This window comes from Grampus griseus (assembly GCF_964374135.1).
Source record: "Grampus griseus genome assembly, chromosome: 6".
Classification (NCBI taxonomy): domain Eukaryota; kingdom Metazoa; phylum Chordata; class Mammalia; order Artiodactyla; family Delphinidae; genus Grampus; species Grampus griseus.
The window spans coordinates 11,420,697-11,437,065 of NC_139000.1; the positions used below are offsets into that span (position 1 = coordinate 11,420,697).

At 40.3% G+C, this 16,369-nt stretch overlaps 1 protein-coding gene across 1 annotated transcript in view; it reads left to right on the plus strand.

The window, feature by feature from the left end:
* DENND1A (DENN domain containing 1A) overlaps nt 1-16,369 on the plus strand; it is a 293,403-nt gene that overhangs the window by 46,575 nt on the left and 230,459 nt on the right. The window contains exon 5 of the mRNA XM_082656160.1: nt 3,815-3,923. Within this exon, the coding sequence (XP_082512286.1) occupies nt 3,815-3,923 (109 nt within the window). The remainder of the gene's footprint in view (nt 1-3,814; nt 3,924-16,369) is intronic.

The window sequence follows — 16,369 nt, forward strand, 5'->3', positions numbered from 1 at the left end:
TGGAAGCCTTCTCTTCTTACTCCTCGTCCCCTGACCTCTCTGTGAAATGTACACCTGCCTCTGTGTACAGTTCTCCCTGCCCCCTGCCCCAGTTACCTGAAGAACAAATCACCTATTTCTTTACATTTTAAATGAATGTAGGGACTTCCCTGGTGGCACAGTGGTTAAGACTCCACACTCCCAATGCAGGGGGCCCGGGTTCGATCCCTGGTCCGGGAACTAGATCCCATATGCATGCCACAACTGAGAGTTTGAATGCTGCAACTAAGGAGCCAGCTTGCTGCAACTAAGACCCAACACAACCAAATAAATAAACAAATAAACAAACAAACAAAAATGAATGTAGCCACTGACACCTTTAAAAGCTCTCCCTCCTCCAGCTACCTTACCTGACTTTGTGAGTCTCCAATGTCAGTTCTTTTCCTGTGGGCCCTTCATCATTACTAAGTAATTGATCACTTCATCCAACTCAGACCCAGGTTTTCTGAAGTCAAGTGGTCCATTCTTCCTAACGTACCACGTTGTCCCCCTTCGAGGCCCTCGTGTTTCTCTTATACCACCCTGCTCACGCCTGAGCTAACGAGCAGTAGTCTTCAGTCAGTTGCTTTCTCCACTCATTGATTCTCTCTTTCATCAAACTGCTAAGATGATGGGGTACATCATTTTACCCAAAGGGATCTCAGTCTGGTGGCAAAAACATACTTGTAACTGAGTGATTATATGATAGAGACAAATTGTCATGGAATCACAAAGGGCAGCTTGACAAATGAGGAGTTGAGGAAGCCTTTCAGGAGAAGGTGACATTTGAGCTGAGTCATGAAAAGTAAATGGGTGTCCTCAAGGAAGAGAAGAGCCTTCTAGGCAGAGGAAACAGAGGAAGTAAAGGCCTGGGGGTGTGAAAAGCATGGCAGGTCTGAGAAATTGAGGGTGGTTGTAGCTTAAGCTACCGGATTCTTAAAGGCAGGGGGAAGGAGGCCCCTCTCTCTGAGGGCTTTTCTTCTGAGATAAGGCTTGATGGGAGCTGCAAGGGCTCCCTCCAGGTGTTCCCAAGGTCCGTTCTGCCCCACAGGTGCTGCTGTGGCTGATCGAGGTTTCCAGTCCATTCCCACCCACTCCCACTGCCTAGGCGGGTGGCGTCCCAGAAGGAAAGAGGCAGGGAGGAAGCAGATAAGAAAGACAGCTTCTGTTTAGACACAAATATCTTGGTAATCAGCACAGATGGGATGAGAAATACCAAAAAAAGTACATGACAGTTTAGAGAGAATTTGGTTAAATGTTACATATTTTTAACATACCTGTGTAGAGTTTTTGGACCAAGCACCTGAATCCTTCAGAACCTGGTTGGCCTGGGGGTTATGCCTCAACCAAGTGGTGTTTTTATTTCAGAAATGTTCCCTTTCCCATCCACAAAAGTATCCTTGTGATTTTTTTTTCTCCCACCAAAATAAGGCGCAGGATTTGTCTCTGACGCTGTGTCTCCCTATTTGGACGGCAAGCTGTGTAACATATTTCTACCCAGCGTGAAGCTTCTTGGCAGACTCTTGAGGCCACGTTTTGGTGGCTTCAGAGTTATCTTTGGATCTGTCAAAAGTGCTAATGGGCTTTCTGGCCTTCTTTAAGCTCCTCATTTCTATTTTCTTTTTACTTCCATCCTCTCCTAAAAGAAAAATTCATGTAATTCATCAGCAGTTAAGCATTTTACTGAAATGCTCAGCTGAGGGCCTTGTATTTTTGTTTGCGAGAATAACTCTGCCATGTCACTGTCTTCAGAACAAACCCCACCCTGACTTCATTAGCTCAGCACTCCTCAGTCCACTGGGCCAGAGGTACACTTGTTGACTAATTTATACTGCCTTTCTTGTTTGCTCAGTTTTGTTTTTCAAGTTTGTGTGGCGGTTAGAGCGAGAGTTTGGGGTTCAGGAAACCTGGTTTTGAAACTTGGCCCTGTCCAGCTGGGTGACCTTTGGAAGACTGTTTAACCTTCCTGAGCCTCAGTTTCCCCATCTATAAAATGGAGATGATAATGCCTTCCTCAGGGTTGTTGAGAAGATTAGAGAGAATGCAGGTAAAGCACCTATTTTCTGGCCCACAAGGATTACTCAATAAATGGAATAACAATTTTTAACAGAAATACTTTTTCTTTTGCCATACTTTGATCCTGCATGTTCTTTCCAAATACAAGTTTTATCTACTATTTTTCGTGGTGGTTAAAAAAAAGAAAAACAACAACAACAACAACACAGGTTTAAAGACAAACCCACCCAAGACTGAGCAATGCCTTATCCGCTTACTATATGACCTTGGTCAAGTTACTTCTCTGTGCCTCTGTTTTCTTATCTGTATATAGAGATGATAATGTTTGTTCAAGGAGTGGCTTCAAGATGAGTGAAATAATACATGTAAAGCCTCATATATTGTAGATATTTAAAAGTATTTAAGAGGAAGAATGTAATGTAAGGGAAAGTATAGGGCTATGGTGTTGCATCTGTGTCCAAAATCTGACTGTACCAGTTACTGAATCTCTCCTAGACTTAGTTTACCTATATGTTGGAAAGAATAATACCTCATTGGATTTTTGTGAAGATTGCTTAAAATTACACGTTTAAGAGTACCTGGTCCAGTGCCTGGGACTTGGTAGGTAGTCAGTATGCAGACCTATTAATTCACTCATGCTTTATTTATAAAGGTCGATAGTTAACCTGGTACTCAAATCAAACAATAATAAATCATAAGTGCTCATTCTTATTCCCAACCCATAATATTGTCAAAAAGCACTTTATGCTACTTTGCATATAAAATCCACCTGGTTTACTTGAATTTATGGGTTATGGATCTTTCATCATTATAAACTGCAACCCCTGGCAATAGCCATCCTTCCCTCTCCAACCCCCTTCATTTTCAGAGGATTATGTTGTATGGCATTGAAAACCTGTAACATTGAAGAAATTAGCATATTCATGTGTATTATTAAAGTCAGGTGGGTATAGAAAAGGTTGCAGAAGTGAAACACATTACACTTTTTCTGAAGTCTGAAGAGTACTGATCTACAGTACTAATAAAAGGAGTGAAGCGCAGGCTACACACAAAAGCTGGTTTAAAATACTGCTTTGTCACAACTTGCTACTGCTTGTCTTCAATGGCTTTTTCCCCCTTTTGATGAAATACCTGGAAATTGTAGATCTTGGAAATTGCTTTACTTCCAGCCGAGGCATTTTAGAGAATGTAAACCGTGGAGGAGGGGACCCCAGCAGTGATGACAGGAGAGGAGCATGCCTGGCCTTTGCAGGTGGGGCCTGTTGGACAGAAACAGGCTCTGTGCCAGAAGCGTTTTGGTCCCTGGGTACTTTCTTTTGCTTAGACGTATGGCACAGTGCATTGGGAAAGTTCTAGGACCCAGGGTCAGAGGATATGAGCTGCGGTCTCATCTTCACTGCTCATTAGGGTTTTTGATCTTGGCATCTCTCTCTTGCCTTGGTTTCCTCATTTTTAAGATTGCAGACTTCTTGTCCGGCTCACCTTTCGGAGCTGACGTGAAGAACAAGCACAGTGCTGCATGTGACTTCACGTTGCAAACTGTAATCACCACCCAAAGGTGTGATTGCTCAGACTCCTTCATCTCTAAGGTCTCTTCCAACTTTACATTGCATGATTTACATGTGAGTGAGATTTGGCCTCCCAGGGAGGAAGCATAGGACTGGGGAAGAGGGGAGTATGCTTTCTGATCATTTTCTGTTTCGGGTGCTTCTGTTAGATTCCGTTTTTAATAAGAACAAACAAAGTAATCCCCAAACCTCCCTTCTTCTTTCTCCTAGAGAAATCTGACAGAGTATTTTGTGGCTGTGGACGTAAACAACATGCTGCATCTGTACGCGAGCATGCTCTGCGAGCGCCGGATCCTCATCATCTGCAGCAAGCTCAGCACTGTGAGTAGACAGTCGAGGCGGGCTTTTGAATTTTATTTTAATTGAAAGATGTATCGGAAAGATTAAAGGAGAGTTTAGAAGAAGAAATCAACCACAATCCCCTCAGGTAGTAACATGTCATTTTCATTAATTATTCATGTTCCTTCACAGTGTCAATGCACATTTCATTTATTCTTGTAGTTTCACAATCAATTATAAATAGTTTCCCATTTGATCGTGTGTTATGAACACTTTACATATTTCCACATTCTTCCATTATTGTCATTTGTTATATGTCTGTATCATATTCCATTATACTGATGTGTCATCACTTGCTAAACCTTTTTTCTCTTCATGGCCATTTAGGTAGTTCGTAGTTTAATCCTTTAGTAGCTAGCACTGCAGTGAACATCTTTCGGCTGCATTTGACTGATACAGTTTGTATTCTAAGCATTGGGACCACTGGGTCAAAGGACTGAATAAGTGCTATGACTTATGGATGCCAAATTGCTTCCCAAACAGGCTGTGCTTTTTTATAGTGGATGCTGCCAGCTGTGCGTGAGTGTACCATTTGCACTGCAGCCTTGCCAGGATTGTGTGTGTGCTCATGGACATGTGCTTTAATTTACCTAATAAAATAGGCGTCAAATGGTATTGCAGGTTTGCTTTATTTTTAATTTCTTTGGTTAAAGGTAACAACATTTTCCATGCGTTTCCCCCCCCCCCCAATTTGCATTTTGTTAATGTCTTTTCTCATTTATCTTATAGGGCTCTTGATTTAAAAAAAATAAATTGGGATGAGCTCTTTTTATATTGTAAAAACTTTTCCTATATAATATAAATACTTTTCTTATTCTTTTTATGTTAGTTTTTTTAACTTGCTAAGTATAGGAGTTTATATTTTTCCCAGTATCTATTATGAAAATTCTCAAACACAGAAAACTGAAATCAGTTTGCAGTGAACATCCACGTTATTCCATCTAGATTCTGCCATTAACATATTTCTATGCTTGCTTTGGCACATCTTTATCCATCTATCCATCCCTCATACCATCCATCAAGCCATTTTATTTTTTGATGCATTTCAAAGTAAATCACAGACATCACTATGCTTCCCCTCAATAATTGCGTATGTTTGTCATTAACTAAAGTTAAATATCTGTTTACAGTATCTTTTTTTCTTTTTGAGGTAAAACTTACATAAAGATATTGACTAGGAGAAGTTGACTGTTTGAGAGGGTAGAAAGACCTTCTTATGGTGGGAATTTCCCTATTGAAGTTCCTATGGATAGAATCATAGGCCTATGATTTACCGATGTGTTTATCTATGAATTCAAGGCACCTAATAATGCAAACTTAGTGAGACCATTAGAGTTTTCTTTATGGTTTTCATTGTAATTTTATTATTTTTTTGGTATTGTTTGCTTGTCAAGAATGCACAATTTTTTTTTTTTAATTTTTTTTTTATGTTTGTGGTATGCGGGCCTCTCACTGTTGTGGCCTCTCCCGTTGCGGAGCACAGGCTCCGGACGCGCAGGCTCAGCGGCCATGGCTCACGGGCCCTGCCGCTCCGCGGCATGTGGGATCTTCCCGGACCGTGGCACGAACCCGTGTCCCCTGCATGGGCAGGCGGACTCTCAACCACTGCGCCACCAGGGAAGCCCAAGAATGCACAATTTTTTAATTGCCTGCTAGGTGCTAGGCTTACAATGCATACTAGGTGATAAAAGCATGGCCCTTGCCCTCAAGGGAAAAACAACCCATAATAGACCTCTTGCTTTGTTTTGCGTTTGGTTTTAAACTCGTAAGTGTAGTTGGTAATCTCAGGGCCTGAACACCCAGAATGAGGTTCAGAATGAGAATATTGTCAACCAGATTTATCATTGCCTCTTTATGAGGCTGGATAGATTAAGAGTACGTTTGAAAGAGTCTAGTCCCTAACCAGTTACTGTTGCTTTGAAGAATTAAACTTAAGTAGAACAAAAGTAGGACATCATAACAGTGGAATTGAATTCCCATGGTGTTTTTGAGCCTTTAATATGTGCCAGGCACTGTGCTAAGCCCTCTTCATCTATTAACTCATTTAATTGTCACTACAACAGTTTGTAGTAGTTTCTGTTATTTCTCCATGTGATAGATAAGGAAGAATGTATCTTCTGCGTGCTTTTCTTTAGATAAATGTAGGGGATTAAACACACACAGTTATTTCTGCTCCTTCCCAAAACGAAAATGAAATAAAGGAGTAAATCAACAAGCACAAAGAGCAGATGCAGCAGAAATCTTAGATATTAAGAAAATGCTGTTATCAATGTTATGCCAACATTCAAAAACTAAGGTGAAATGAACAGAAAAATATAATTTACCAAAATTGAATTAAGAAGAAATATAAAAATTGAATAGGTCATTTAATTTATAGAAATTGAATCAATATATAATTTTTTTTCCCAAAACACTCAGCCTGGATGGTTTTACAGGTATGTTTTATCAAATATCTCAAGGAACAGGTAATTTCAATCTTAGACAAACTCCTTAAGAGTCTAGAAAAAAGAAGGAACACCCCCTGAGCTTTTCTTGTGACACTTGTATAATTTTGACTTTCAACTACACGAAGAGACACTATAAGAAAGAAAAGTTATCAGCCAATCTCACTGAGTAACATAGCTGTAAAAATCTTAAACAAAACAGTAGCAAATACATAAAAAATATAATTCATAATAACTGAGTTGACTTTATTCCAGAAATGTAAGGCTGATAATACTAGAAAATCTGTTACTATAGCTCACCACATTAACATATTGAAAGGGAAAATTCAAATGTTCAATATGAATTTTCAATAGAGAAAAAGCATGACCATGTTCATGAATAGGAAGACTCATTATATTAAAGGTATAAATGACGTATATTATAGATTACATATAATTCCATTCAAAATCCCAGTAGGATTTTACATAGTACTTGGCAACCTGATTCTAAAATTAATATGGAAAGCCAAAGGGAGAGCCAAGATATACTTGAAGAAAAAGAATGGGTGATAAAGCTTGCTTTACCAGACATCAAGACTTTTTATAGACCTCTAGTAACTAAGATGCTAGTAACGGCATAGGGATACACAAATAGACTGATGGAACGGAATAGAGATTGCAAAAACGGACCATGTGTGTGGGTTCTTCATATACAACAGAGGTGGCATTGTAAAATCTGGGGGAACGGATGGACTTTTCAATAATTGATAATCCACATGGGGAAGAAAAGGGAGATAATTTATATCTTACACAACTTGCAAAACTGAATTCCAAATGGATCAAGGACTTAAATGTCAAAGGCAAAATGTTTAAACTTTAGAAGACAAAATAGGAGAATAAATCTCTGATCTTGGAGTAGAAATGGATTCAGTTAAATAATCCAAAATATGCATCATGTAAAGGAAAAGATTAAAATTGTGAATTTTGTTCATTAAAAAATACCATTCAGGGGCTTCCCTGGTGGCTCAGTTGTTGAGAATCTGCCTGCTAATGCAGGGGACATGGGTTCGAGCCCTGGTCTGGGAGGATCCCATATGCCGCGGAGCAACTAGGCCCCCAACTAGCAACAGAGCCACAACTACTGAGCCTGCGCGTCTGGAGCCTGTGCTCCGCAACGAGAGACCGCGATAGTGAGAGGCCCGCGCACCGCGATGAAGAGTGGCCCCCACTTGCCACAACTAGAGAAAGGCACAGAAATGAAGACCCAACACAGCAAAAATAAATTAATTAATTAATAAACTCCTACCTCCAACATCTTAAAAAAAAAAAAAACCATTCAGAGAATGGAAAGACAAGGCACAGACTGAGATGAGGTATTTGCTATATATAAAACTGACAGAGGATTCATATCTGAAATATATAAAGAACTACTACAGTAAAAAAAAAAAAAGCAGAAGACAAATCTATCAATAGAAACATTGGCAAAAAGCACAAATAGGCATTTCACAGAAGAAACCTAAATGGCTAATAAATATATGGAAAGATGCTCAACCACATTAGTAACCACAGAAAAGCAAATTAAAACTACAGTAATTAAAACACTAGGTTTGCAAAAATTAGATGTCTGATAAAGCCAAGTGTTATATTGCAGATGTATTGGAGAATTTCATGTACTACTCTTTGAAGAGTATGTGGCATAGAACTATTTGCATATGCCCAACACTCAGCAGTTCCACTCCTGGGTGGAATTGTGTGTGTGTGTATGCATACACATACCTACACACTCTTTTTGGTCATGTATAGTGGGATACATGTGCAAGCATGTTCATAGCAGCATTGTTTTGGGTTTTGTTTTTTAAACCTGGAAAGAGCCCACATGACCATCAACAGAGAACTCATAAATTGTTGCATAGTCATACAGTAGAACACTGTGTAAGTGAAGATGAACTACACTATCAGCATGGTGGGGTCTCTAATACAGAATTCTGAGTAAAAGAAACAAGCTACAGAAGAATATACAGTATGATTTCATTAATATAAAATTCAAGTAAGAAAAACTAAATGGTATATTATTTAGGGATACATACAAACTACGGAGGGGGGAAATGATTAACAGAAAATTTAGGTAGTAGTTTCCTCAAAGGGAGTGAAAGGAGTATAGTTGGGAAGAGGCATATGTGGGACATCAGAAGTATTATTTTCTGTCTTGAGCTAGGTTAGGGATCAGCAAACCTTTCTGTAAAGGGTCCAATATTGCAACTACTGGACTCTGACCTTGTAATTTACAATCAGTAAACTAGTGAGTGTGACTGTGTTCCAAGAAGCTTTATTTACAAAAATAGGAGGCACACCAGACTTAGCCTTCGGGCTGTAGTTGGCCAACCCTGAAATAGGTGCTGGGTTTTGGCATGTTAAATTTTTCTCCTTTAAATGTCACTTATATGATCTACATACTTTCATATGTATATAGTTTTTAGAATTCTTGAAAAGTTAAAAAAGAAGATACCAAGCCCCCTTTTTTTTTTTTTGCGGTATGCGGGCCTCTCACTGTTGTGGCCTCTCCCATTGCGGAGCACAGGCTCCGGACACGCAGGCTCAGCGGCCATGGCTCACGGGCCTAGCCGCTCCGCGGCATGTAGGATCTTCCCGGACCGGGGCACGAACCCGTGTCCCCTACATCGGCAGGCGGACGCTCAACCACTGCGCCACCAGGGAAGCCCAACCAAGCCCTTTTATCATGAAATTTTACAATACAGGGATAGAGACAAAATAGTTCTTGTACAAAGGTTAAGAATCAAACTTGCACAAGATTTTGCAATGGCAATTGTAGAAACCAGAAGATAGTGAAGCAGTGTCTAAACTTCTAAGGGAAAATTATTTCTAACCTGAAATTCTATCCTTATCTAATGGAAATACTCAGGAGAGAGTGGCACCAGCCCCTACCACACCTGTCAACCTCCTGTCGTCACTAGTCCTCCACTCACCTTCTCTATTGTGGATGTACTGTCCATCCTTTCTAGGCCAGCCACTCCGCTTGTCCACCTGACTTCATTCAACAAATATTTTTTGTGGCACTTTCATAGGTACTGGTGATACAACAGTGAACAAAATAGGCAAAAATCCCTGTCCTCATATGAAGCTTACATTCTAGTAGGGTAGATCTTCAATAACTGAGGTGAATTAAATATATGGTACAGGAGCTAGTTTTAAGTACAAGGAGTACAGTAAAGCAGAGGAGGAGAGTGAATAGGGGCTGGTGAGGTGGCAGGGATTGCAGTTTAGATAGATGGCCAAGGAGTGCCTCATAGAGAAAGTAACACTTCAGCGTTCTTCCTGTTACTTTACGGAAATTCCTCCAGCACTGAGCTCCTCTCTCCTGCATCATTATTTTTTCTTCTCTACTGGTACATTCTTAGGCACTTGCTAACACGGTATAGTGTCTCCCAAACTTCAAAACAAAACATCCTTAACCACATTCCTTTTATCCCATTTGTTTTCTTCCTTTTAGAACAAAATTCCTCGAGAGATATTTCTGTTTCCTGTCTAATTCCTCTCCTCTCATTCTTTCCTCTGTCTTGTGTTAGGATTTAGCCCCCACCTCCACTGAAACGGCTTTTGTTCAGTCACCAGTGACCTCATGTCAAATAAAGCGAGTTGATATTAATACTTGCAAAACTCTTAGAACAGAGTCTGGCATAAGGTGTATGTGTATGTTTTTGATAAATTATTAACATCTGTAATGGGAAGTCAAATGTTAATGTGTAAAAAATTTTTCGTAATAAATTTATTTATTTTTGGCTGCATTGGGTCTTAATTGCTGTCCGCGGCTTTGTCTAGTGGCGGCAGGCGGGGGCTATTCTTTGTTGCAGTGCGCGGACTTCTCATTGCCGTGGCTTCTCTTGTTGCGGAGCACAGGCTCTAGGTGCGCGGGCTTCAGTAGTCGTGGCACACAGGCTTAGTTGCTCCGCGGCATGTGGGATATTCCCGGACCAGGGCCCGAATCCGTGTCCCCTGCATTGGCAGGCAGATTCTTAACCACTGTGCCACCAGGGAAGCCCTAATGTTTAAAATTTTAAATCAAGAAATCATGAGATGGACTGCTATTTGCCAGTAGTATAAGCCTGTAGCAGTTTTTGTTTTGTTTTTCAGACTATAAACACATTACTTTGACTCAAAAAAAATTTTTTTAACAAGCAGTTGACTCTTAACTGAGTTCTGAGTTTTACTAATTGATGGTAGAAATCTCTTTAGGGAAGGGGAGGGGTCTCCTTGTACCTCACATGGGATCATTAGCATCCTGACCAGTTATGTGCAGTTTCTCTGGGGATAAGTAGCTGAGCAGACATCAGGGTTTTTTTGTTGTGGTGGTGTTTTTTTTGTTTTTTTTCAGACATCAGTTTTATCCAAGCCTCTGGACCCCTTCAATTTCAGAATTAAAAAGTTTTCTAATTGTTGTCTTTTACTTCCTTAATAGTGGCTTTTTATTATCTTCTCGATGAAGGAGAATGCAAAGGCTACTTTAGCCTGAAGTTTCTGATGACCCTCTCTTGACAGATCCAGATGTGGCCTGTCATACCTTGACAAACCAGATTTTTCTCAATTTTGTTTGATAAGATGTAGGCTTAATGCTTCTCAGAGCCATCAAGAATCTGAAAGATAAAAGCTGTTGAACACCCCAGAGTGCCGTCTTCCATAAAAATGACTGTGCGTCAATAGAGACAAACCCAGCCATATTTAGTCCAGAGTCAGGTAATATTCATTTCAGGCTTTCTCGGTCAATAATGTTGTCATATTCTGTATAAGAAAAATGTTAAGTTTTTGTTCTTTTTGTGCAGTTAATGTATATTGATCGTTTTCCTTTATAAATGATAAATAGGGAAGGCTTAACTACATCTTGTTCTCTAATGTAAATACTTCAGTGAGATTTCTTCTAACACAAAGGCCCTATTTTTCTTACAGATTTTCATATCTGAGTTTAACTCATATTGCTTTTTTGATAACTCTTCTGGATAGCAAGTAGGTCTAAAATAAGACCTTTATAGCGATAATATCATCTAATTGCAACAGAAGTCCTAGAAGAGCAATATTATCCCATTTTACAGACTGGCCCATCCACTCAGAGAGATGGGTTAACTTGCCCAAGGTCACGTCCTAGTCATAGAAGAGACAGATATGCAGGTGGGTCATTATGATGCAGTGTCAGGGGAAGGGAGCCTTCGGCTTCAGGAAAGGGAGAAGCAAGCAATAATTACACGTACAAATGACGCTTAGCCCCTTCAGAGTGCTTGCTGTGGAGACCAGGTTATGTTTATCAGGTGCCACCTCTTAAACGAACATCAGAATCCTTGTGTGGGAACTGTCACAAGAACCAGAGACACATTGTTAAGGGTATCTGTCACACTTGAGGGAATCTGAAAGTTCTCATAAACAGCCAAAAAGATACTCTGAGTCAAAGCTGGTGGATGATGTGGCTGGTGGAGCTGGTAAGGCTGGTTTGGGTAAAAGGTATATCCTGATTCTGTAGTATTTAGGGAAGCTTCTTATGTAGCCTGTACATAGCTCCAAGACTACCAAAAGCGTATTGACAGCATCCGTAGATTAAGCATGTAGGACACCCTTCTTTAGATTTGCTCTATATTTTATATGGCAGGTCCCCAATTATCCCCCACACTCTTTAAAAATTCTCTTAACTTAACCTTTTTGAGCCACCTACTATGTGCCAGTTACTGTGCTAATCTTTTTTTTTTCCCCATTTGTTCTTGCAGGAACCCTAAGAACTAGTTGGTTTTATTTTCCTTTTTCAGATGAGAATATTGGCAGTTGGAAAGTTGAAGTGCCTTGTGTAAGTGAGCAGCGGAGATGGGATTAAAACCCCCTTCTCTTGGCTCCAAGCCAACCCCCTTCTTACTATCTCATACTGCCCTCCTGGTAGCTCGTTTGTCATGAGTTCCCTTTGACACTTGTACCCAGAGAAATATTTTTGGTATGATTCTGTTGACCATGGATCTGAAATCACAGAAAGAATTTCAGTCTGGATATTGCCTTGGAATGCACACCTAAGCTTTTCACTTCAGATTTAGTGAGCATTTTCTGTGTGCCTGGCACCAGGGAAGCAGAAGGCCAATATGTGAATCTCTAACTGGCATACTGACCCTATTGGCCAAAGCCTCGTTTCCATGAGCACCATTCAGATTCAGTCCACTCTGTCTGCGTGTTGTTAGACTCTCCCAGCCCCGCCTGTGCCGCTCCTCTGCTGTGAGTCCAGCGTTGGTGCGTCCCTGGGGCATGTCTCCCCCAGCTCACTGTGGCTTCAGGTTGTGTGTACTGCAGTTCCTTTCAGCCCCTGTGTGTCTTGGCCCTAATCGCTCCCTCTATGACAGGGGTGCTGCAAGAAGTTGTGAAAACTAAGAATATCCAGTTAAATGATGACAAAAGCATATTTACTTTACAAAGGAATGTGTATTTGTTTTATTCAGCAGGTGCTTTTTAAAACAAGTTCTTAGGAAGGAAGCACAGTTTAGTGGCAAGACTGTTACCTAATTAATTGAGCCTCCACACCTAATTATTTGCGTGGTACCCATAACTGTGAAAATAATTACTACTTTTCTGATAGTACGTCATATAGAGAAGGAAAAAAAAAAAAAAACCTAATATCTTCTCCCTGTCAGTGTCTTCCTGTTAGTCCGAGAGAATGTGGGCTTTGCGCAGGTCTTGGACATTGGTGGCCTGGAGAGTGGTGGGTGATACTTGTCTCTCCCCCACCCGCCCCACCCTCCACACCCTCAGGTCTGACCCTTAGTAGACACTTCAGTGTTGGCGTGAAGGGATGGGTAACTTCCCAGCCTTGCTCCAGTCCTGTCCCATCCACTTCCACTGACAGCATCCACTATCTTATCACCACCTGGTCTTGTGACCTAAGAAGGGCCAATTTGTGGACTAGGGAGTTTTTCAGATTTAGCTTCATCTTTACTTCTTTCCTGATGAACTCCACCTGGCCGTGACTACCCCAGCCTGTGTAGTGGGTTGGGTATCTAAATGATGTGTGTAAGGCTTTCCTAGCTCTTCTGGGCTAGAAGTAACTAATCCTGTTTGCTTATCTGCAGCCCTTGAAGCCTAGATGAGAGTGGCAGTTTAAGAAGGTTTGAAATACTGGACTAGAGCCAGGGCCTCTTTGCCTGCGCACTCCACTCTGCATGTTCCAGCCGTAGGAACAAACTGCATTATTTTGTTTCAAACTGTGCTCAAGGGAAGCCAAGACCTTGTAACTGGAAACTTACCAAACAGAGAATTCTAAGACTAAATTTAGTGTTCCATTTAAAAAATAAAATAAATCGAACATTTTTTCTGTTCATCTTTTATATGTTAAAAAAGAGAGAGATTAACCTAGTTCACACTAACAACCTAAGAAGAGTATTCAAAGAAGTGAGAAGAAAACTAATCCCTTTTGGTGAAGAGGGAAATCCTTAACAAAATGTAATGAAGTGGCATGAAACACAGACTCTGCAGCCAAACTTTCAAATAGCATAGCCTGTCTAATCTCCATCACATAAAATTTTATTGTGGCTCAGAGAATATTAAAAACTTAGAAATAGATGAAAGGAACTTCCATTGGCAGGAAATAGGAGTAAAGATTGGTATGTTTTATTTATGTGGTTTTTCTCTGGTTTTTAAATGTAAATACAATTAACTGCTTTTTGAACTGTGTTCTCCATGTAATTATGTGTGAGTTCGTTTTCTCTTGTTCATGTTGAACTATAACTAGAATGAAGAACCTTGATGTTATGGAGACTATATAAACTATGTAATATAAAGAGTAACAACAGTTTAATTTGCAATACTTTAAAAATTGTTGTGACATCAACCAGCCATGGTCTCCCTACTAGTTCTTACCTTCCTCTCCTGCCTCTTGCTTCAACACGTTGAGCACATGTTTTGGACTAGCCAGAGGATTCAGATTGTTAGTGATTCCCAAATTCTGATCCATGGACTAGTTGTGTTAGAAATCACTCAGAGAATTTGTTAAAAATTCAAGTTCTTGGGCACCACCTCCAGACATTCTGATTCAAAAGATCTAACATGGGACCGTGGGATGTCTATTTTTTTAAGGTTCCCCAAATGATTGATACACAAGCAGATTCAGAACCAGTGAATAGACAGTTCTCTAAGACAGTATTTGTTCTTTGATTATTTTGCATCATTAGAGTTCCTTTCATTTTGAGACTGTGTAATAGAGGCTGATTAAGTTTGTTTAGAAAATATTTGTGAGTACAGATTAGCACTAAAAAATTCTTTGTTTCCATATTTCTCTTTGAGAGACCTCTGATTTTGACATTGGCAGGTCTAGAACAGGACAGAGCTAAGTATATCCTATTTAAGGTCTCAGTAATGTTGGGTGCTGATGTAGTCCACCAGTGTAATTTTAGATACATGTGTATAAATAGATCTAGAGAGGTGATGTTTCTTTTTAGCCATTGCATTGAGAACATTGGCAGGGTATCTTGTTTATTATTTTAGTAGTGTGGTCAATTTGTGAAACAAATCGTATGTTCTTTAGATTATAAGACTGATAGCTTTTTTATATGACTCTTATGAATCAGATCTCTACTAAAAAACACTAACAGGTAATATTCAAGTCACTGACATCTTAATATACTTGCAAAAGCCCTAAATGGCACTCACATTGGCAGGCATCTGTGTGGATTTCGTTAAAGAAATTGGAGCACGTACTATGTGCTGAGTCAGTGAGAATAAGAACTCAGAATTTCCTATGGCTTCTGCAAGCTGAAAGTGTGGTCCCTGGTGAGCAAGTGTCGTGTGATGTGAGGTTAGACTAGGTAGTTAGGGGCTAGTATAGACCTTGTGAAAGTTCACATTTTTTCTCTTCTGCTATCTCGATATCTATGTGCTCTCCCAGCTAGATGATTCAGACAGCCCTGCTTCTGCTGTATTTTCCCAAGAAAAAGGACAGCAGGGCTGAAGGAGAGAGCACCAGACTTCAAGTCAGGATGGTTTTGTTCAATTTCTACCTGTGTAACTTAATCCTCCCTAGCCATGTGGCCTTGGGCAATTTACTTAATCCTTCTGAGACTCTCTGTCCTCTTCTGTAAAGAGGTTAGTAGTAATACCCCCCTCAGGGTTGTTGAAAGGATTCAGTGGCCATAGATATGAAAGCAGGTAGCCCATTGCTGGCACATACTACTCATTTAGTAAATGTTGACTCTGAATCCTACCTTTTCAGGGCAGTAAGGTCTGATTTGACTTTCAGAAGCAAAGAAGGCAATAGAGATCCTGGAAGAGCTCTGAAGATTTAATTAGTACAACTGGTGAGAGTGGATGGTGAATGAATCCAAAAAACAGAGAATAGTCATGGCAACTCGTATGAGATTTTCCATATCCACCCACTTCTCACTAGTCACATAGTCATTGACTAAATTGTCATTTCTTCTTCAAGTCTCCAGTCATCACTACGTAGAGCTGGAGTGGCCTAAGAAGCTGCTATGTTCACTTGACCTAGCATTACCACCTGACCAGCCTCCCAGGGAGGAAGACTAACCGCTTCCTGTCTTCATCTTTCCAGGTTCTGCTCTCCTGCCTCTCTCTCTGGGAAGCAGGCCTGATTCTTGCCCCAGGCAGAATTAACGATTCCTTCTTTATATACTAGCACACTTGAATCTCTGTTACAGCACCTCTTTCCTAATGCATTTGTGTTGAAGTTGATTATTCGCATTTTGTTCTATTTTAAATTGCTTGAGGGCGTGGCATGTACACATAGTGGATACTCAGTAATTGTCGGATTAATACAGATCATAGCACTGAGGCAGTTTCCTATGAGCTAAGAGCACGAACTCCAGAGCTAGACTCCCTAGGTTTAGAGCCTACTTCTGCCACTACTGTGACCTTACACAAAGTCCTTAACATCTAGGAATCTTAGTTTCCTCATCTGTAAATGGGAACAATAATGCTACCTACCTTATAGGGTTGCTGTGAAGATGAGGTGAGTTAAAT